General features: G+C 39.3%; 1 protein-coding gene across 1 annotated transcript; it reads right to left on the bottom strand.

Moving 5' to 3' along the window:
* Positions 1-7,878: 7,878 nt before the first annotated feature.
* Positions 7,879-22,132, bottom strand: SSTR1 (somatostatin receptor 1). The gene has a single exon (XM_074393425.1). It carries the CDS (start codon positions 21,976-21,978, stop codon positions 20,803-20,805), a length of 1,176 nt encoding a protein of 391 aa, XP_074249526.1. The 5' UTR covers positions 21,979-22,132; the 3' UTR covers positions 7,879-20,802.
* Between the last annotated feature and the right edge of the window lie 530 nt (positions 22,133-22,662).

The following is a 22,662-nucleotide window of genomic DNA, read 5'->3' as shown; positions in this document are numbered from 1 at the left end:
CAGCTATGCTTTGATCTTTACAAGTTCTCTAAATCATCAAGACTTACTCATCTGTTATTTGTGATCGCTCTCATTTTTTTCCTCTTTATTCACCTAACATTTCATATTACATCATTATAACGACATTCAAAAAATACATTTAACTCTCTTGTTCTTCTTTTCCAACATTTTATTTTCCATAAAAAACCCCAAACTCTGGTTATCTTTTATTCCACACAGGTAGCTGAACAGGCCTGGAGAAAAGCATAAATTTCTCCTGACTGATCTCAATTTCCACTCAGGACCACAAATCCTAACTGAGTATTCCATACTGATTTGTTATCCTTATACTTTAAAATATGCTCACTTCCTACTCTCCAAAATAAGATTGTGTCACAATTTTCATATCTCCTCAATCTTCCAACTTCCATCCCATGATGCAAATCACCCTCTCACCCTCTGTGCACCACTTTCTCATGCTTTCCATTACCGGAGGTGATGCATCACTGCTTCTCCCAAACCAGGCCCTGTGTGCATGCTCTTGAACACACGCCTCTCCGAACTCGGGACTCATGTTCTGAAAAATCCTTTTGTTTACCAATTTATCCCTCTGTACTGACTTATTCCAACTAGCATAAGCAAGTTTTTTTGATTGTCTTCCAGCTTCTACCGTATTTCTCAGTTTCCTTTGGAGAAAACTTTCTAAAAGCATTAACTATGTTGCTATACCCATTTTTTTTCTCTATTTCATTATTTCCTTGGACCACTCTAGTTGGCTTTTATCTCTTTATTCTTCTGAAACTGTGCAATATTAGATCAGTAACAACCTATATTCCGTCAAATTTAATGGTCACTTGATTGTCCTTATCTCACTAAATTTCTCTTAGGCATTTCACCCTGTCCACCACTCCTCTTTATAGAACACTTTCCTCTATTAATTTTCCTCCTTCCTTGGTGGCTGTGCCTCCTTTCCTGGCTCACCTTCCTCTGCTCAATCTCCAGTTTGTCTCTGTAATATATCTTAACACATATTAGGTCCGCAGCTGGGAGTGTCCTTTCTCTCTGATCTTCCCAGGATAATCTCTTGCATGTCATTCAATATCTGTCTTAAATATCATCCACTCAGAAGGGCATTTTCTGACCACTGAGTCTCAGTGTCCCAGAAACACTAGTTCATATCACCTTGTTTTATCTTTATCATAGCTCTTAACATATTTGTATTTACAGTATCTGTTCATTGTCTGTCTTACTTCATTACAATATAAATCCCGTGAAGTAGGAACTTGTCTGCCTTATTCTAGGTTGTAGGCAATTTGAAGTGTTTCTTGTGTAAATGAGAACATATGACAAGCATTATTTGTTCACTAACATCAGTATGTTTGTCAAAATATTTAATGCCATATGGATAAAAAATAACTTTTTTTTTTTTTTTTTTTTTTTTTTTGAGATGGAGACTCGCTCTGTCTCACTTTGCCACCCAGGCTGGAGTGCAATAGTTTGATCTCAGTTCACTGCAACCTGCAACCTCCACCTCCAAGGTTCAAGCAATTCTCCTGCCTCAGCCTCCCGAGTAGCTGGAGTTACAGGCATGTGCCACCATGCCCAGCTAATTTTTTTTATGTTTAGTAGAGACAGGGATTCACCATGTTGGCCAGGCTGGTCTTGAACCCCTGACCTCAGGTGATCTACCCAACTTGGCCTCCCAAAGTGCTGGGATTACAGGCGTGCATGGCTGGCCAAAATGGGATTTTTAAACAGGATTTCATACTCAAAGAGGATCTAAAATTTAACAAAGTTTTAGAAACCACTGCATTTACTTTGATCTGTTGTTTCAAATACTAATCTAGAAACTTTAGTCTTACCTATTTTTTTGTGGACCAAAACCCACCCTTAAAAAAAAAAAGGCTCTTTCAAAGGTAGTGGCAGTAGCTAATTTTAAAAAGGGGATTTCTTATCAAATTGTTGATAAACATGCAGCAAGAATAATTTTGTCTACCTCAGATTTACACTTAGATGTTAAGATTTAAACTTAAATATGACTTACTTAAATGCAATTCTAGATTACTTCCTTATGGCACTGTTTAGTACAGAAAGAATTATGTTTTCCCCTAAATTATTCTAGTACTTTATTTTTAACTTTGATGAATCTTTTTTATTTAACATTGGACACTGAGGTGGAAAATAAATTCTGGAAATGGGAATCTGAAAACATTATGTAGATTTTTAATTTAGCTGTTTTTCAACCAACAAATGAACTAAGAAATCTGTCAGTCGTTAGCTATACAGTTTATACAATTTAGGGTAATTTTCATGATAACCTAAAGACTCATGTGCTCTTATGAAAATCAGATTTTTTAAGGAATTTGTTTAATAAGTACATCATCACTCAGTGCTACTATCTCTCTAAATATGTGAAACAAATTAATATTTCTTAATGTCTTCTCATTTTCATTCTAAAAATTTCTGAGATTGTTTATTTAGACTACAAACAAAGACAAATAATATTCAATCCCTAGCAACAAAGATGGGACATTGTTGGCCAATATGAATGATGACTCATACAAGGGTATTCTGCATTCATAAAAAAAGCAAATCCCAAGGTTTAAAAATACATTTTTAAGGATCTTTTTATTATAACACTTGCATCATGAAAAGTATCCTTAATCAATATTACATGCCTAGGGATGTTAATCCACAAGTAGTACATTATTTCAGCAATGAAATAAAATAAATACAACAAGAATATTAATTTAAGAATCCACAACTGAAAATATGGTATCTAAAATTTACAAGTTTTCTGAAATAAATAAAACATTGTTGAGGAGCGGTAATTAAAACAAGGATGCCAAGTCACGATATTGGTAGAGTCATATTATCACAAATTCTTGATTTCTAAGAATATTATATGAATTTTTAACCAACTGAATATAACACCAAAATATATGTTTTCTGACTTGGAAGTAACCTTTAAGTCATAACAAAACACAATAGTAAATAGTAGTGAAGAGCTGTAACTTTTGTAAAGAAGTTGTTCTCAATACTAAAAGTATTTTATTATGTATTACTAAAGACTATAAAAAATGAGTGCATCTGGGCTCATAAGCACTAGTTTTCCTTCTCTAACCCTTTTGACCAAATAAAAAGCGTTTTCCCACCTTTGAAAACTTCTTGGCAAAATTTTTTTTATTCCACATTATTAGTCAGTGTTTATTTTTCTAGTTTTATGTGGCTTATGGGAAACAAATGAAACGCTACATTTATTTGAGCTATTTTTTGATGTTTGAGCCACTATACTTTTATACCTAGGCTAAATATTGTCCTGATATATTAAAGATAGATCTTATATTCTCCTTTCAGAGTCATATTTGTCATTTTGATTTTTTTCCAAGTCATTAATTCTCTATTTCATTCTTTTTATCATGGCCTTAAATATTCAGGGAGTCCCTACAGTTTCTCTTCTGAAAGCTGATAAGTGACTACTTTGAAGCTGCTTACTACAGTTGCACAGCCAGGAGGTCATGATAAGAATAATGGGGATAATAATAGCCATTCTCATCACCACCATACTAATCCCACTAGTCATAACCACAAGTTTCTCAGGCCTCAGTATATTCTCTATTCCTTACAGCAGTTAATGAACTAAAATGCCCAAGAAACAGTCTCCTTTTTGCTCAGGGATCTCAAAGTACTCTGTAAATTGGATTTTTATATTGCATATGATAATTACATGAGATGACTAGGAAAAGATGCAGAAGGTTAAGCATATTTTATACTCATTATTTAATTTTAAATAACTGATGGAGCATGAACCAAAACCCAAGGGAGTATGAAGGATGTAGAAAGGAAAGCTATGAAAGTGTACTTATTTAATAAGTCTGATTCCCTTGAAGAGAAGTATTTGTGGGAAGAATGTTAAAGAGGAATATAAGAATAAATATTTTCTTATACCCTTGAAAATAATGCCAGTTACAGAATGGTTGGCAGGAACACTCTTTTACTTGGGAATTTTATAGGAAGGCTTCTGAAGAACCATTAGGGTTACCAAGCAACTCTAATGATGGCATAATGCAATTTTAACAGCCAAAAGAGGTTTCCATACTGCAAAAAAATACTTCCTCCACCATCAGTAGACTAACCACAGCACCCAAAACTCCTTCACTAAAAATGCAGTACTTTCCTCTGTAAAGCCTTTCAAATTTTCTATACTTGAGGCTTCCCAAATACCAGTTACTGACACTGCCAGTGTCAGAGTCCTGAGGAAACCTTGTTTAAATATGAATGCCTGGGCCTCATCCTTTTTACTAATTAGTAATTTATTCTATTGTATATCTACAATTGGTTTTTCATTTTCAAAAGTTTCTAAAGCTGGGTATTGGGACTTTAAGCTTTTAAAAGATTCCCAAATGTGTTTGATGTGCAGCAAAGATAGAAAATTATTGTTATTTCCCTTAAATATTATTAATCCCTTTATTCACATTTAAGAATAAAGGGATTAATAATTTAAGTCATCAATAACTTGTACTTTAGAAAAATTAGCTGACATGTGAGTGTGAGGTGCTTGATAAAAGAAAAACTTCAGCTGTATTAAATTTAAAGGAGTTTAATTGATCTATGAACGTTTCATGAATTGGGCAGCCCCCAGAATCACAGCAGATTCACAGAGACTCCAGTGCAGCCACATGGTAGAAGATTTATAGACAGAAAGGGAAATGATGTACAGAAATAGGCCATGAGGTACAGAAAAAGCTGGATTAGTTACATGTTGGCATTTATCTTATTTGAACATGGTTTGAACACTTAGCAGTCTATGAGTGGTTGAAGTATGGCCCCTGCGATTGGCCAGGACTCAGTTATTGTTATAGGTGCAAGCTCCTGTTAGGTTTTCAATTTTGTTTATTAAGCTAGGTTACAGTTCATCCACAAGGACTCAAATATAGAAGTACGGAGTCCTTCTCAGGCCATATTTAGTTTGCTTTAACATACCAATATGAGGAAGACTCTAGAAGACCAAAAGCAGGGAGAGAGACTCTCAAGAAATAGGCAATGGTTCCCAATACTAACATCAATGACTTCAAAGCTTTGCCTTGTCCTAATAAATCCGCCGATACAATATAACGATATTTTATTGAGTGCTTAAAAACTGACCATGTGTCAAGTTTTATCTAAGAACTTTGCAAAAATTAATCTTCACAACAGTCCTATTATGTAAGTAGCATTATTTGCCCCATTTTATAGATGAGAAAACTAAAGCTAAGATGGCAAAATAAAGTCATTGACCTGAGCTCACACAGCTGTTAAGCTGAGTGCCACAGTTCCTGTTCCTAACTATTATGTACTCCTGCTCTTTTGCTGTAGTAAATGGAAGGTTAGACATTGAGGAAATGGCCCCTGGGGAATTTATAGGCCAATAGAAAACAACAAGATAATCAAGTTTCTTTCATCTGTGCTTTTGAAAATGAGAACAAAAATTATGTCTTGCCCAAGAAAATCCTGGGCATTAACCTTCCATCCTCCTCATGGCTGGTTATTTTTGCAAGAACCCTTCACTTGGTGTGCCATATTCTTCCCCCTATCCCATGTTTTGTCAGAAAAATGAGAGGAAAATTTGAATGTATGTTCAATTAAGAGTGGAGTCAGTTTTATTTCATCTTGAACTGGAATATAACCAGATGTTTGTTGTGATGATTCTAGAGATTCTCACTTTGGAGAAGATGCTATCATAGAAAAGAATTAAAACTCAGAGAAATTGATGCAGTCATCAATTTTATTCTTATGGATCCATCCTGGGTTTGCAAATGAGACAAGATGCAGCTGCAGGTGAGACAGCACTCATTTGAGAGGAGTTTTAGGCAGACCCCCAGCTTTAAAATGTCCACAGCTGTTTGAAATTGTATTTTGCCTATTTATCTCTTTGTTTTGCATGTTTGTTCTTCTGCTTCTGGATTCAATGAGATAATTTATGAGAAAAATTCACAAGAAAATAAGTTGTTTCACAGTTTTATAATATCAGTTTTCAATATTTGAGAAGTATTTTCTTCTAAGTTTCTCCTTTTTTCCTTAACCAGACTGTATTCACTTGAATAATTCAGTGAATTCTGTTTAATTGGCATTCTGATAAATAGTATGACCTCTTAATTGGGAAAAGTGCCTGATAAAAAGATTTTGTTTAGTGCTTTTCAATTACTATACTTTACTGCTATAGCAGAACTTACTAGTTTAAATAGAGGGGAAAAAAATCCTAACTTATTACTAATGTCCTAAAATCTGTTTCTAGAGGTTTATGGAACTGAACTAATGTTACTCATCTAGAATTTGGCGTTTTTAGGCTCCAAAGATTTGTCCTATTCTAATAGCCATCAAAAGGGGTAGTCCTTAGTAATTATTTTATAGTTTCTTAATTACCCAATTTTTATTAATTAGAACATGTTTGCTGTATCTTCATAAGTAAAAAAACATGTTTGTGGGTTTTCGGGGCTCTTGAACTACTGAACTATAGAGCAGTTCATAACTACTCTGTGATAGTTACGTAAGTGAATGTGATTATTAAAGTGTATAAAAATCCTGAAAGAATTTAATCATAATTTTACTAATACTGTGGGATATAAATTATTTTTATTCTCATTCAGTGAAGAGGTATGAGGCATGAATGAATAAATAACCTCCCCATAGTGACATAGTGTGAAATTAAGCGTAAAGCTGCCTCATTACATATTCTAAGTTTGGCTTAAAGGTTTCTGGATACTTAGTGACCCTAATTGGATGTATAAACAGATTCTAATCTACTCTTGTGCAAATTACCCAGTTTTGGCTAACCACATGTGGCCAACTGTTCAAACTGTGTTCATATAAGGCAAACAGTGGGCTGTGACCAATTTGGCTGCTCCTGTATCTCACTTCCTTTTTCTGTTCCTAAGTCTTCCTCCACGTGGCTGCGCTGGAGTCTCTCTGAACCTATTCTGGTTTGAGGGCTTCCCAATGCGCAAATTGTTCTTTCCTCAATTAAACTTAGTTAAGTTTAATTTGTCTAAGGGTTTTCTTTTAACAGATGGTATCAGATGTGGGATTTGAAGTAGGACTTCTAGGGACTCCCAGGAGCACAGAATGACCAAACCAGGGACCCATCAGGCCCACTGTGTCCATTGCTTTGTAGCTAGGGATTGGGATCTTGGGAAAGTTCTCTCTCTCAGATTCTGAAGCTCCACAAATTGGTGTTTTGAGCTATCCGAGTTTGAGCACATTTCTGATCCAAATTGGATTTGGACATTACAAGAAAAACTGAACTAAGTCCAGAACTGAATCAGATCCAATAATTAACTGGCTTGGATCCAGTTAGAGGCCTCAGATGTCTGACAGAGTCAGACAGAAACTGGTAGTAAATGGTAATACTGCAGAGTATGCAGACTGCAGCTTTCAAAAATTTGCAGACTTTTGTCTGTCCCCCTTGTTTCTTTTACTTGTGTGCTTAGGTAGGGAAAAAAAAAAAATCATTGGCTAGTTTGATCAAGGAGATCTGAGAGTCAAAGCCAGAATTCAAGGTAAAAATGAGATCTTTAATTTCTGAAGAGATGAACCTGGAAACCATCTTTCTCAGCAAACTGACACAAGAACAGAAAATCAAATACTGCATGTTCTCACTCATAGGCAGGTGTTGAACTATGAGAACACATGGATGCAGGGAGAGGAGCATCACACACTGGGATCTGTGGGGGGAAATAAGGGAGGGACAGCGGTGGGCAGGGAGTTGGGGAGGGATAACATGGGAAGAAATGCCAGATAGAGGTGATGGGGAGGAAGGCAGCAAACCACACTGCCATGTGTGTACCTACACAACCATCTTACATGTTCTTCACATGTACCCCAAAACCTAAAAGGCAATTAAAAAATAATAATAAATAAATAAATAAATAAATAAATAGATAAAGGAGAGAGAGATCCAAGATGGCTGATCACTAGCAGCTCGGGATTGTAGCTCCCAGTGAAAGCACAGAGAACAAGAGGACGCCACACTTTCAGATGAATTCTTGTTGCTCACGCACAAGGAGATTCCCAGCGGAGGAGCCCCATGGGTCACCAGCATGACTCTTGTGGCTGGTGAGGTGGTTTTGCCAGTGCCTAGGAGCGGCGGTTCTTGGTGCAGAGTCAGAAAAACACCATCAATCTTAACGCCACTGTTTTAGCCAGCGCAGTGGGTTGCTCAGATTCCTGCGCTGTGAATCAACAAGTTGGCCATCCACTCAGAAACCCAATTATAAAGACGGTAATTATAAAGACCACAGATGGATAAATCTGTAACAAAGGGAAGAAACCAGCCTAAAAAGGCTGAGAATACCCAAAATCAGAATGCCTCTCCCTCTACAGGGGATCACAGTTCCTCATCAGCAACGGAACAAGGCCTGATGGAGAACGAGTGTGTTCCATTAACAGAAGCAGGCTTTAAAAGGTGGATGATAAGAAACTTCTGTGAATTAAAAGAACTTGTTCTAACCCAATGCAAAGAAACTAAGAATTTTGAAAAAAGGTTTGACGAAATGTTAACAAGAATACACAATTTAGAAAGGAATATAAGTGAACTGATGGAGCTGAAAAACACAACACAGGAGCACAAGTTTTAACAGCCGAATTGATCAAGCAGAAAAAAAGATATCAGAGGTTGAAGACCAACTTAATGAAATAAAAGGAAAAGACAAGATTAGAGAAGAGGATAAAACGGAACAAGCAAAGTCTCCAAGAAATATGGGACTATGTGAAAAGACCTAATCTACGTTTGATAGGTGTACCTGAATGTGATGAAGTGAATGAATCCAAGCTGGAAAAAACAATTCAGGATATTATTCAGGAAAATTTTCCCAACCTAGCAAGGCAGGACAATATTCAACTCCAGGTAATACAGAGAACACCATATTCCTCAAGAAAACCAACCTCAAGGCACATGATCATCAGATTCACCAGGGTTGAAATGAAGGACAAAATACTAAGGGCAGCCAGAGATATAGGTCAGGTTACCCACAAAGGGAAGCCTATCAGACTCACAGCAGATCTCTCAGTAGAAACCCTGCAAGCCAGTAGAGAGTGGGGGCCAATATTCAACATCCTTAAAGAAAAGAACTTTCAACCCAGAATTTCACATACAGCCAAACTAAGCTTCATAAGCGAAGGAAAAATAAAATCTTTTATGAACAAGCAAGCACTCAGAGATTTCATCACCACCAGGCCTGCTTTACAAGAGCTTCTGAAAGAACCACTACACATAGAAAGGAACAACCAGTATCGGCCTTTCTAAAAAATATCAAAAAGTAAAGAGCATAAACATAATGAAGAATTTACATCAAATAATGGGCAAAACAGCCAGCTAACATTAAATGGCAATATTAAACTCACATACATAATTATTAATTCTAAATTTAAATCGACTAAATCCCCCAATCCAAAGACACAGACAGGCAAATTGGACAAAAAGCCAAAACCCATTGGTATGCTGCATCCAGACCCATCTTACATGCAAGGATACACAAAGACTCAAAACAAAGGGATAGAGAAAGATTTACCAACCAAATGGAGAGCAAAAATAAATGAATAAACAAAAAGCAGGAGTCACAATTTTTGCCTTTGATAAAATAGTCTTTAAAGCAACAAAGATCAAAAGAAGCAAAGAAGGACATTACATAATGATAAAAGGATCAATGCAACAAGAAGAGCTAAAGATCCTAAATATATACGCACCCAATACATGAATACCAGATATATAAGACTTATAAAGAGACTTAGACTCCCACACAATAATAGTGGGAGACTTCAACATTAATATTAGACAGATCAATGAGACAGAAAATTAACAATGATATCCAGGACTTGAACTCAGATCTGGAACAAGTAAACTTAATTAACATTAATAGAACTCTCCATTTTAAATACACAAAATATACACTCTTACCAGTACCACATCATACGTACTTACAAGTTTAAATGAAATATTGGTTGGCTGCTTGTTTGTTATTTTCTTGCTCATTTTTTTCATGTCCCCATTATTAAGCACAATTATAGGCATACCCATTTTTAGACTGCATTCTAGCCTGGGCAATAAAGCAACACCCCCATTCTCTCTCCCTCTTCCTCTTTCTCTTTCTTCCTTTCCTTTATTCTTTTTTTAAATTTTATTATTCTTTTTTTCTTTCTTTTTATCTTTGCTTTCTTTTTTTTAAAATAAAAATAAAAATTAAAAAATGATAATAAAAAGAACTGAGTACTCTATCTTTCAGCTATGCCCACATTTATAGGTGTAAGTATTAGGCCCCGAAGCAGCAAATGCTCATAGAAAGGACAAAATCTTATTAAAGGTAATTTAAAATTACACTGCAATGTTCCAAATGAACAACACTGCACTTGAAGTGCATTTGAAAATGAGGGCTTCCAAATTAGTCTCATCTAGGGATTCCTCTTGATGTGCAAAATCTTCTAAAAAAATTTAAGTATTTTTATTGTTTTTGAAAAAAGACTATAAAAGATTAGAAAAAATGTAAGTAACTAATTGATAAGAAAAATTAGTTGCTGACCTTTGGCTTAGTTACTATCCCACCCCAAAGCTGAAAAGAATGCTATCCTGAATAAAGTGTTTATAAAAGGTAGGCCTTCAGTCAAAGTAGGCTTGTGTCTTTTTCAGATCTATTCATGCTAACTCGAGGTACAGAAAATGCTGGCGCAGAGGCTCACACCTATAATCCCAGCACTTTGGAAAGCTAAGGTGGCTGGATCACAAGTTCAGAAATTCGAGGCCAATCCAGCTAAGAGAACAGCATGACTAATAAGGTGAATCCCTGACTCTATTAAAAATACAAAAATTAGCCAGGCGTGATGGTGGGCATCTGTAATCCCAGCTACTCAGAAAGCTGAGGCAAGAGAATTGCTTAAACCTGAGAGGTGGAGGTTAGAGTGAGTCAAGATCACGCCATTGCACTCCCGCCTCGGCAACAGAGCAAGACTCTGACTCAAAATTAAAAAAAAAAAAAAAAAGCTATCTTTGCCCTATTTTGTAATGGGCTACACTTTGAACTTAGTAATTTTAATTAAGAAATAGTAGCTTAGAAGACTACCTATTGAACTAAATTGATCTCCAAAATGCACTTTTCAGGTTTCAAACAGGCTATCTTAAAACCTTTGCGTAAAAGAAATTTACATCTATAAAAGCAACCTCCATATGTAAAGGTATCTGTCTGTGGACATTGGAAACTCTTACCATTGTTTAAAATTTATGTAACGAGTCATTTGCTTCTTTAAGGTGATTTTCTGGCCATTTCCTCTTCACTGAACTTTTACTTACATCGGGTTTTCCTTGGTTGGAACAAATGATACTCTTATATTTAGGCCTAAAATCTTAGCTGTGTGCTTTTGAAATACACAGTTTCTTGTTTCACCTGAATTGTCCTTTTAGAAATGCAAATTTAGGGTTGCCTAGTTAACAATTGCTTAGGGCAATGAAACAGGTAATTGAAAGAGTGATAGTCTGAATGAGGGAGAAAACTGAAAGCCAGCAAATGAGAATACTTTATAAAAGCTGTAAATCTGCTTCTGTCTATGTGTCTCTATATGTCTACATGTGTTATTTGTATGTGATAATGTTTGGTAAATAAAGTTAGTCTTTAAGTTGTTGGTAAAATAGGAACAGCTTCAGAATTGTTGGTTAAATATAATTCAATAATTGCTTGACATGACAGTGCTTGGATTACAGGTGTGAGCCACCACACCCAGCCTGATTTTATGTACTGGACAAGTCTCTCTCTCTCTCTCTCTCTCTCTCTCTGGCACACACACACACACACACACACACACATAGACACACACACACACACACACACACACACACACACACACACCTTCCTTGTATGAGAAATGAAGATTTCTAATTCATAGGAATCTTGGGGAAAACTAAATGAGATAAAATGTAAAGCATCCAGCAAAATGTGTCACTTACAAAGTAGGTACTGAGTAAATGTTACTTCTCTTTCCTTTTTTGCCTGCCCTGCTGCTGTATTTTAAACTCTAGTTTCTGACAGTTTTATGTAACTGCCATGAAGTCTGAAGGGAACTGAACTGTCAGTCTAATTCATGGGAATTGGTTATCTTCACAATGGTGTTTTAGGCCCAAAATGTGTGGCACAGATGTATGTATAAGCCACAGTAAAAATAAATGAAGCTTATTTGGATACTATTTTACTTATCATTGTTAACTACCCCTGGTTGTGGTTTTAATACCTTTATTTATATTATTTTACTTATATTTTTAAATACCTTATTTATGTTACTTAAAATTGTATTTAAAGCAAACTTCCCCCCAATTGTTGATGATAAAGTATAGCTTCATATCAGCCCCTGCCAAACCTTTGCATAACACTTTGTGTTTTATTCCTATGTGTTTCTAATCTCAATGACATCTTCAATATGCTTAACATTATGCTGTGTGTAACACTAAAATGATCTTTTCAAGTTATTTTTAAACATTTAAATAATATCATTAATCTTATAACAAATTGTTACTAACCTGAATTAATATCTAATCTGATTTTAAAGATGTAGAATTTAATGCAAAGAGTGATTACTTTTCTTGAGGTTGTATGGAATCTGTTAATCTCTAGATCAAAATCCTTTTAACATTTATGAGATATTTTGAATTTCCCAAATAAACAACATCACTAGTGTCTTTTATCATGGAAAAAAAATTACATAAATACAAATATATTTCTCTCAGGTTTCAGTGGTACTTACATGCTCAGAAATGAAGCAAAGTTTTGTTTAAAGTAAATCTAACACTATCTAAATAATTCTATATGGCTAGATCATGTAGAAGCATTTTACAACCTGAATCACCTCAATTCTCGACTTCCTCTTGTAGAACACCAATAATGATTGATAATGGTATCTTCAACTTACTGAGCTCTTAATAAGCCTGGCAGTTGTAGATGGTGCTTGATTTTATTGTTGCTGTTTGTTTGTTACCTTGCAACTACCATTCATTATATACTTTGGGTAATTTTATCTCATTTTCCTCTTGAAATCCACCCTGCTACCCTCCCACTTCTGGGTAAGTTGACAATGCTAGCTCTAAGGGTAGATTATATCATCCAGACCAGCCAGCCATATTTCCCAGACCTTGCTAATGAATTCAGTGGCAGATGCTGTCATGTTCTGGAATTTTACTCACGTTTCCTGCAAGCTAATGAGTTAGTCTGTTGCTGTTTCATAGAGGCTGGCAGAAGATTCAAGATTCCTGGGTCAGGCAAGAACTTTATTGCTAATGGCATAAGCATAAGCATGATTTGCATTAGTTCTCTTTGCCTCCTATCCTCATATGGGTGATGTGCTATGAGCTCAGATGGATCCTGTGCAGCAGTGGTTTTTGTCACAATTTAGGGACACTGATCTTGGAGAAACCTCCATCTTATAGCAAGCAGTAACCAAGCCTCTTTCTGACCTTGAAAGGAACATTAGCTGATTGCCCAGGATTGCTCACTGCAAACAGAACCTTGAGAAATAATCCAGGTACAGAACAGTCAGCAGGCAGGGCCTCACATTCTTGGCATACTCAGCAACAGGTATGGAGGACAAGAAACCCAGAGAGGGGTGCCTCCCAACAGATAAAGTTTCTCAGACAGCCCAATAGAGAAAATAACACTTTCTCTTTCCTTTGAAATTTGAACCTGGAAAGATGACATGTTTTACTTTCTGCATCTATCTTGTTACAAAAGAATAGTCAGATTGAGTTTGAAGCCAACATGGCACAAGTCAGAGATGAGAAATGGAGACTGAAAAAATATTCTAGTGAGTTATGGATCAAGTGCACCCTGAAGCCAGATCTTCTCACAACTTTTCACACATGTGAGCTAGTTGAGTTTTCATACTAAAAAAGTTCTGACTGATTTGGCATTTGACGTGCATTATCTCATCACAACAGCCCTGTGGAAGAGATGTCATTATCTTGAACCTTACAGATGAGCGAAATATGCACCACAAAGATAAAACTGTCCAGAATTACACAACAAATAAAGCAGAGCCACATCTGCTGATGGCGAACTCCATGCGCTTAACACTTAAATCATTAGTACTCAAACTTTATTGTATTTTAGAGTCATTGAGAACTGAGATTTACCCCAGACATAATGAATCAAAATATTGATGAGTGGGGCACAGAGGCCTGACTTTTTTATAAGTTCTCAGGTGATTCTGATGCTGGGATTGTGGATCACTTTTTGAGAAACATTTACCTTAGAGGACTATGTGATTTTAGGGATTCTGCTGCCTGATTTTCTGATACTATGCCCATATTAAAAAGTCCTACTTCTGGAGAAATGACAGTTGAAGTCTTTTCAGTTATGTAAACTATAAATCAAAGGAAATTCTTTTCTGAGAAGAACTTTATTGGGAGAAGTTGGGAAAATCAGACAACATGAGGTCCTGAACTGGGGAAAGAAGGGGTGGAAATGGGACTTAAAAAGGGAAAAGGGAAAAAAAGACAGTCTTGAAGTTCTATTTCACCAATGCCTAAGAAGTTCCTTTTGTTTAATTAGTGTGTGTGTGTGTGTGTGTGTGTGTGTGTGTGTGTGTTTGTGAATTTTAGGTACCAGAGTTTATATATAGGGAGACTTGAAAGTCTTTTGAAAAAGACATACAGACATCATTTTGGTTTGTTAGTTACAGTGGCTCATTGGACATAAAAGAGAATGTTTAACTTAATTATTGACTTTGAATAGACATTTTGCCACTGCTAATAAGATTAGCTAGATTAATAAGTTGTTAAGGGTTGTAGAGACAGAAAGAACAGAGAGCTATTATTCATCAATATTTGAACATCCTTTCCCAGAATAGCTAAGTGATGCGTGCTGTTGTAAAATATCCTGCTTGCCTATCATGTCTTGTTTTTTTTGTTTTTTGTTTTTTGTTTTTTCTATTTTTAAATTTAAGTGAAGTATTAGTTGTCTTTAAAAATAGGTATTATTTTTTGAAAGTCAGAACTGTTTTTGTACATGGTATTCTACAGTGACCTGCTCTATATAACATGTCTTCCTTTAAGTAGAATCTAGCATTTAGTAAGTCTTTGTATTCTTAAATTTGTAAAGCTGGGAATACTTGAAATCTTCCTTGTTAACATTTCCAAGGGTGTGCCAGAGTTAAAACTTCAATGAAGAGTTAATATGGTAGCTGACAGCATTTCCCGTTTTTCATTTCCTTTGCTATTTCTTATCCACTCAAAATTGAAGACTTAGATTAACCTGGCTTAAAGAGGTGTTTATTTTTAAAGTTTTAAGTTCTTTATTACTCCAGAGTTCTGGTAACATGCCTGTAGTCTCAGTCTTAAATGAGTATAGTATTTCTGGCTTTTGGCTAATCAGATTGAGCTTAAGTTATGTGTATTATAAAGTGAACACTCTACCAAATTCAATGATTTTATTTAAAATTCTATCTTTTCTTTGATGATGCTCCTGTCTCCCCAACAGTATGATAAGCAGGCATTTTGATATTTTAATTCTAACTGGCTCATTCAGTTCATAGGCCTCCTCAACTTCATCATACCTGCAAAGCCCCTTCCTTTCTAGTTTATATCAGAAGCTAGGCTGTATTTGATCATTTCTAAGACAGTCCTTTTATAAGTATGCTCACTATAATATGCAGTCTCCAGATATTTACAAAATAATAAATGATCACTTACACTATCTCTGTACCTGCCTTCCCCTTGGGAAACCATGTCACTTCAACAATGTTGAAACTGTCTGCCTTCTTTTGAAGCCAACAAACTGAAATTTTTTAAATGAAAAGCAAGATATCCATCTGAGTATGTGAAAGAGGTTCTCATTAGCTCTAAGTTGTGTGGTCCAATAAGAGAGAAACATAGACTTTGCAATACTGTGTTTTGTAAGCACCCACCACTGTTACGTGTGTTACAAGCAAAAGGTAAATGAACATCTATCAATTAGTTTAATACCACACTCTGATGTGGTATGTTGGAATAAAAACAGGTATGAGCAAAATTTTCAAAACAGAATCCCATTGCTAAAGTGTTTTTCAAAGCAGTATAAATATGACATCTCTATTATTTGTTTAAAATAGTTTGGAAATATATTATCATTTTCAAAGTGAATCATCTATACTGTTCTCCAATGAAACTCTTGCCGTTTTTCTCAGGTCAAAATTACATGTTCAACATTGTTGTACATGGTCAGAGTTAAAATAGATAAGAAATCAAAGGTTTTCAAATGTCATCCTTTTCTGTGGGTATTACATAAGAAGATGGCCTGGGAAATGCTACTCTTGGAACACAACGTCACTTATAAGAAAGATAATAATTCACAGACACTAATGCATTTTAACTTTTTCTATAAATCATGTTTCATTTTAGTCTCTCTCCCTGAGGAGGGGCTCATTACATTAGGATAGGAGAGGACCTGACTCCAACTTCTAGGTAATACAAACATGCTTAGAAATCAGGTAGGTGTGTGTTCAGGGGAGGAGCAGGAGGGATTGCTAAATACTTTTTTCCTGCTACAGCACACCGAGGGCTAAGATTGAAGGACTCAAATACTGTGATGTTCCTCTAGTATAAAGGTGAGGTGGGAGAGTAGAATTTTTTTTTTTTTTTTTTTTTTGAGACGGAGTTTCACTCTTGTTACCCAGGCTGGAGTGCAATGGCGCGATCTCGGCTCACCGCAACCTCCACCTCCTGGGCTCAGGCAATTCTCCTGCCTCAGCCTCCTGAGTAGCTGGGATTACAGGCACGAGCCACCATGCCCAGCTAAGTTTTTGTATTTTTAGTAGAGACGGGGTTTCACCATGTTGGCCAGGATGGTCTCGATCTCTTGACCTCGTGATCCACCCGCCTCGGCCTCCCAAAGTGCTGGGATTACAGGCTTGAGCCAAGAGTAGAATATTTTAATAAGTAAGGTCGACAAAAGTAAAGACGGATGAAGAAGACCTGAAATCCACAGAAAAAAGAGAGGCACAATCAGACCAAGCAGATTCTAAGGGTTGCTAGTGTACAGCCACTGAGGTCCCCTGTAGTCACTGAGCCAAGAGTTTCACCATGCGGCCTCTGTGGCAGGGTGAGATCACTCCTCAGCAGAGGCTGGGGGACACCACTGAACTGGTATCGGAGTCTTAGAAGACTTGTGAAAGCCGCAGTCCACAGGAACTGCAGTACAGGCTTCCCCAAGCTGAGAGGTTGATTCACAGGCTCTGATAGCTGCAGATTTCAACAAACTGCAGCCAGGAAGCAGACAGGTAGACAAAGGACCTGGGCCCAGTGAGCAAAAGGAAGAGAGGGCCCCTTTCCCAAGGACTTGACCTTATTCCTTCCTCCACTAGCATGCATAAAGCCTCCTCTTCATATTCATTCTAAAGCCATTTTAGAGATATCAGAAGAGAAGGAGGAGGCTGGTTGAGGGACTGTCTAAACTTACTTAAACGAAATTTTTAATTTTTTAATGGCCATTTAAATTATCCAGCTCAACTAGATGCCTGACTATCTGTTTAATTTTTCACTCAGCTAATGTGTTGGAAGGGGCTTGGAATACCAAATGACAAAATGTGTTTTCTCTGCACATCTAAGTTATGAGTTTAATTTGCCACCTTGCTGCAGCTTTTAAAAATAATAAAACAGACTTGCATAGTGAGAGAAAAAAATAATAAAAATGACAAAAGTCCAGCTATCCCTAATCCTATTGTGATGATGTGTAGAACCATATAAAGCACAGAGTCACAGGGTATTTGAAGGCATTGAACTCTCCATCCCCAACTCTGCTTCTGGAATCACTGCTATTACCTGCTTGGAAAATATTCCTTTTTGTTCATTTTGATATGAAAATAAAACTGCTCTAAAAAGATCAAATCTGTTAAAAACAAACAAACTTCCCTAGTGATTTCCTACATTCTCTAGGGATGGATATGGCCATCACTGAACAAAGCAGAAAATAAGTCCTTCTCTTATGTCAAAATCTGATTTTTCTGTTTTTTTTTACTCACTGCCTTCTGGGACATGTTTAAGAGCTAGTTTTCTCTTCCCATTATCTTTCCTCATGATATAAATCAGCAGTTACCTAGCTCTCAAAACAAAGTCTGAGTTTATAAGTGAGAGTAGACGTAATTTAATCTGTGAGAGATTAAGGTATCATCCAGTTAGTTTGCTGACAACAGAGTGTAAATGAGTGCACTGGTTTCTATTCATCCTGGCTTAACTTTTTCTTCTTTCTCTCTGTTCCCCCCTCTTTCCTTTTTTGAACTAGTAGAGTTTTCTTTTTAAGAAAATAATTCAGGATATAACCACAAACTTGGTAAAATTCCCAAAAGTATTCTGAAAACTTTCTTCTTCAAATCTAAGTGAAACATAAGGCAACTAAGCATGTGTGTGTGTGTGTGTGTGTGTGTGTGTGTCTGTTTCCAAGTAATCCATTGAAATAGTGAAATTCAAATAGCAAAGGCAACTTGGAACAGCATAATACATCTGTTTATTTAGTTAATATTACAATGGTAACAGGTTAAGAGCACTAAATTTATATCCTCTTAGAAGGATAATGATGAAGATTTTGATTTGTAAATTTCACAGTTCTTAATAATCAAATATCTATTTTCCAAAGGAGTAATAATATATATATATTAAGGGATAGATCTAAACTTTCTGACTTAGGACCCAAAGCCTATTTGTTCATTAGTTTAAACAAAACATTAGGGATATCTTAACTCTTGGTTACCGCTTTCAGGAAAGCACAAAGTTGTTGAAGCAAATATACACAAAACACATTTTTCAATAGTGATTTCAACCATTGTATATCATGTCAATGAGTGAACCTGAGAACCTCAGATTTAGTATCTCCAGATCATTGTAAAACACTCTGGCTTACAAATCAACCAACAAACATGTATTTAGTGCCTACGATGTACAAGCCAGCATACTAAAGCAATGCAGGAAATACAGAGAATTAAAATTACTGGTCCTCACCCTGCTCAGGCTTCCAATGTAGTTGATAAGATTAAACACAGACACAAATTATTCTACTTTCAATGTCCTCAAAAAAAAGTGATGATGTTAACTGGATCATATGTAAGAATCCCCTCTGCTGGAACCTAGAGGAAGCAGGGGCATCTTCAGCAGTGATTGAAGTCTCTGTCTGAATTAGATTCCTCTGCTCCAGGTTCGAGTGCTGCTTGAACTCCTGAAACTGAAAGTGTTCAGCCAGACTCACACCTGTCACCACTAGTGGCTATACTTAGACTCATGGACTTATGACAATGGAGCAGATAAACAAGTATATATATGTCCACATCATATATGTATTAATATATATACACTCAAATAATATATAGGGTGATGTTCCCTTATATATGTCTCCTGGAAAGCCAGGAGTTCAGAACTTTCCATTGTGCATTGAGAAGAGGATAACCCACATTATCATTTATTATTCTAACGAGACAAAGAAGAGACTATAATAAGAAAAGTATGAAAAATCTCCAAATTTCACTCAACACAATCAAAAATAGAAAAGCTGGAATAAAGGATAAGACAAAAGGGCCCAGCGAAGAAGAGTGGCTTTGAAAAGCCCAGGAAGTGTGGGAGAGATTGCCCCGACTTCCACTTCCGTGCCCACCCCAGGGTCCCAAAGAAAAGACCTGGGCCTAGGCAAGCAGAGAAAAGGAAAGCAGAGACACATTTTCCAACATCACAAATAAATTAATAAATACGTATGTTAAACAAGAAAATAACTTCTTAGGCACCGCTTGAAAGGCAGCAACCCTCAGAGGCCAGACAGGCGGCACTCTGGAGCCTGCAGGTTGCGGCGTCACAGCCAACACTGGCGGACTCTGAAGACGTTGCCCCTAGGTCCCCCTTCCCGGGTGCCGGGCGCCGGGTCTTTTGAGATACACCAGAGCAGGAAACCCGTTTCTTGTTACTTTTAAGTCTGCTCCTCCAGAAGCTTGGGTGAGAGAGAAAGCCAAGCCGAGCTGCAGCCCCCGCAGCCAAACCCCGGGGAAGGGGAAGGTGCGCCCTGCACTTCCCTGCCTCGCAGGTAGCAGAACAGGCACGCCCCCAGAGCGCAGGTCTTTGAAAACGCCCAGCAGGAGGGTGATTCCTATTACAAGCCCCCAATCCGATCCCGCAGACTAATAAAAACTCCTCCTGCGACTTGCTCTCAGCTCCTTTTTGCTCCAAAGGAGGGCTTGGATGGGGATTCCAGAAAGTCTGGGGTTCAAAGCGCGGGACCTATTTACGAAGCACCTGGCTCCACTCTGGGTGGAGTGAGAGTGGTGGGGAGCGGGCAGGGAAGGGTGCGCCTTCACTCAAGAGTAGGAGAAATGACCAGCTGCCTAGATCTTTCTCAAGTACGACTTTCCTTAAGGTAGGGCTGCGCGGTCATTCCCGAGACTCCAGTAGGGGAACCAGGCAGAACCCGGACGCGGCCCAGCATGGCTAGGCGGGGCTGAAGGAGAGCTAGGGACTAACCCCGAGGGAAACCCATGGCGGTATTCCTGGCCCAGCTTAAACAAGCAAATAACGTCTGGAGGAGCCGAGGATCGGACTGAGTTGGTAATGAGTTCGTGATCTGCACTGGCGGGACGGTGCGAAGAAAGGATCGAAGTTGCAGGGTGGGGAAAATAGAGTGTCAGAGGAGTAAGCGCAGTGGAGGAAGGAACCGAAAGAGGGAGATCCAGAAAAAGGTAGCCTGAAAGTCTTCCCAGTTTATAAGTAAAACTCTCACTTATACCATTGTTGCGCGCCTTTCCTGGGTCCTTCCGCCAGAGGCACCCGGCCTTCCCTGCTCTTCGGGCGCAGGGCCCCTGCGTGGCCCTGGCTCAGAGTGTCGTGATCCGGGACGTGCAAGTACCATTACGGAAGACGCCGCCGGACTCCAGGTTCTCAGGTTGGAAGTCTTCCACGCTGTAGGCACGGCTCTTGAGTGCGGTGGCATAATAGTCAACCGGCTCCTCCGCGGCGTTGTCCATCCAGCTGAGGCACAGGATGCGTTGGAAAGAGCGCTTGAAGTTGTCTGAGAGAAAGCCGTAGAGGATGGGGTTGGCGCAGCTGTTGGCATAGCCGAGGATAACCGACAGCTGGCTCACCGTGGCGTCGTCCTGCTCAGCAAACACGTTAACCAGCTGCACCACATAGAAAGGCATCCAGCAGATGACAAACACCATCACCACCATCATCACCATTAAGGTGATCTTGCGCTCCGAGCGCTTGCGCTGCTGCCATCCGGCCTTGAGGGCCACCATGCGCATCTTGGCAATGATGAGCACGTAGCACAGGCAGATAGCCCCGACGGGCAGCAGGAAGCCCATGAGAAAGGTGTACAACACGAAGCCCACCAGCCAGCGTTGAGCGGGCTCTGGCATGAGCATGTTACAGGCCACCGTGCCGTCGCTGTTGGCCGCGGTGCGAGAGAAGACCACGATGGGCAGGATGACGAGCAGCGATAGCACCCACACACCCAAGTTCACTACCTTGGCTACGGTGGGCCGGCGGTAGCGGGCCGCTTTGATGGGATGCACCACGGCCACGTAGCGGTCCACGCTAAGCACAGTCAGACAGTAGATGCTAGTGAACATGTTGACCGCGTCCACGCTGAGCACGAGGCGGCAGAGCAGCGCACCGAAGGGCCAGTGGTGCAACAGCGTGGATGTGACCAGGAAGGGCACGCTGAGCATGAGCAGCTCGTCAGCAATGGCCAGATTTAGGATGTAGATGTTGGTGGCCGTCTTCATCTTGGCATAGCGCAGGATCACATAGATGACCATAGAGTTCCCACACAGTCCCACCAGGCACACCACAGAGTAGATGAAAGAGATGAGGATGGCGCTGCCCTGGCCCTCGCTCAAAGTCCCATTCTGGGACGCATTTCGCCCCGGCTCCTCCATGCCGTCCGCAGCGCCAGCCCCGGGACCCCTGCTGCCGCTGCCTTCGCTGCAGCTGCCGGGGCTGGGGCTAGGAGAGGAGGAAGGAGAGGAGGCGGTGCCATTGGGGAACATCCCAGCTGAGGGGGGCCAGTGGGGCTGCCAGGGCTGGGGCGCTCTCCTTGCGCCCCCGCTGCCTGCACCCTCCCTCCGCACCCAGCGGAGCCTGCAGCCCACAGCCGCCCAGCGCCTATGGATAGAGCGCAACTGCTGCAGGCAGCGCGGCTCCTACCGGCGCCAGCGGGGCGCGCAGCCCAGCGGTTGCCTGGGCGCTGCCGTTTGCCGCTCTGGTTGCCTGGGCACACAGGACGGTGGAGAGGGGAGGCCAGGATGCAGGAGCCCCTCGCGGCACAGCCATTAACTGGCGCGGCTCTGGGCTGGTGAATGATTAATAGGCACCACCAGCACGTCAGCAGCTACGAAAAAAGGGGGTGGGGTGGAGAAAGAGAGGGAGGAGAGCACCTAGGTGGCATGTCCCTCCTCCTCCCTTTTTTTTCCTTCCCAGTCCTGCACACTGCTCAACTAAAGTGGCTGCTTCCGGGGCTCCTTCACAGCACCGTCTGCCTTTCTCTCAGAGGAACCAGGGGGTTCCTCGGCCTTACTGGAGGGTGGGCGGGAACCAAAGGTATAGATTCTGTCCCATCCCACTCCTCTCCTACTGAAAGCAAAGACTCAAAGGGACCCATGAACATGGATGTCTGGAGTTCATCTCAGTTTTCTTCCGTTGCTGCCCTTTTCTCTGGAGACCCCAGCTCCTTT

This window comes from Saimiri boliviensis, chromosome 2 (genome assembly GCF_048565385.1).
Source record: "Saimiri boliviensis isolate mSaiBol1 chromosome 2, mSaiBol1.pri, whole genome shotgun sequence".
Lineage (NCBI taxonomy): Eukaryota > Metazoa > Chordata > Mammalia > Primates > Cebidae > Saimiri > Saimiri boliviensis.
This window is presented reverse-complemented; position numbering and strand designations above follow the sequence as displayed.

Bases quoted from the DNA above. Each gene is read 5' to 3' on its own strand.
- SSTR1 (XM_074393425.1), bottom strand. From the start codon at position 21,978: ATGTTCCCCAATGGCACCGCCTCCTCTCCTTCCTCCTCTCCTAGCCCC.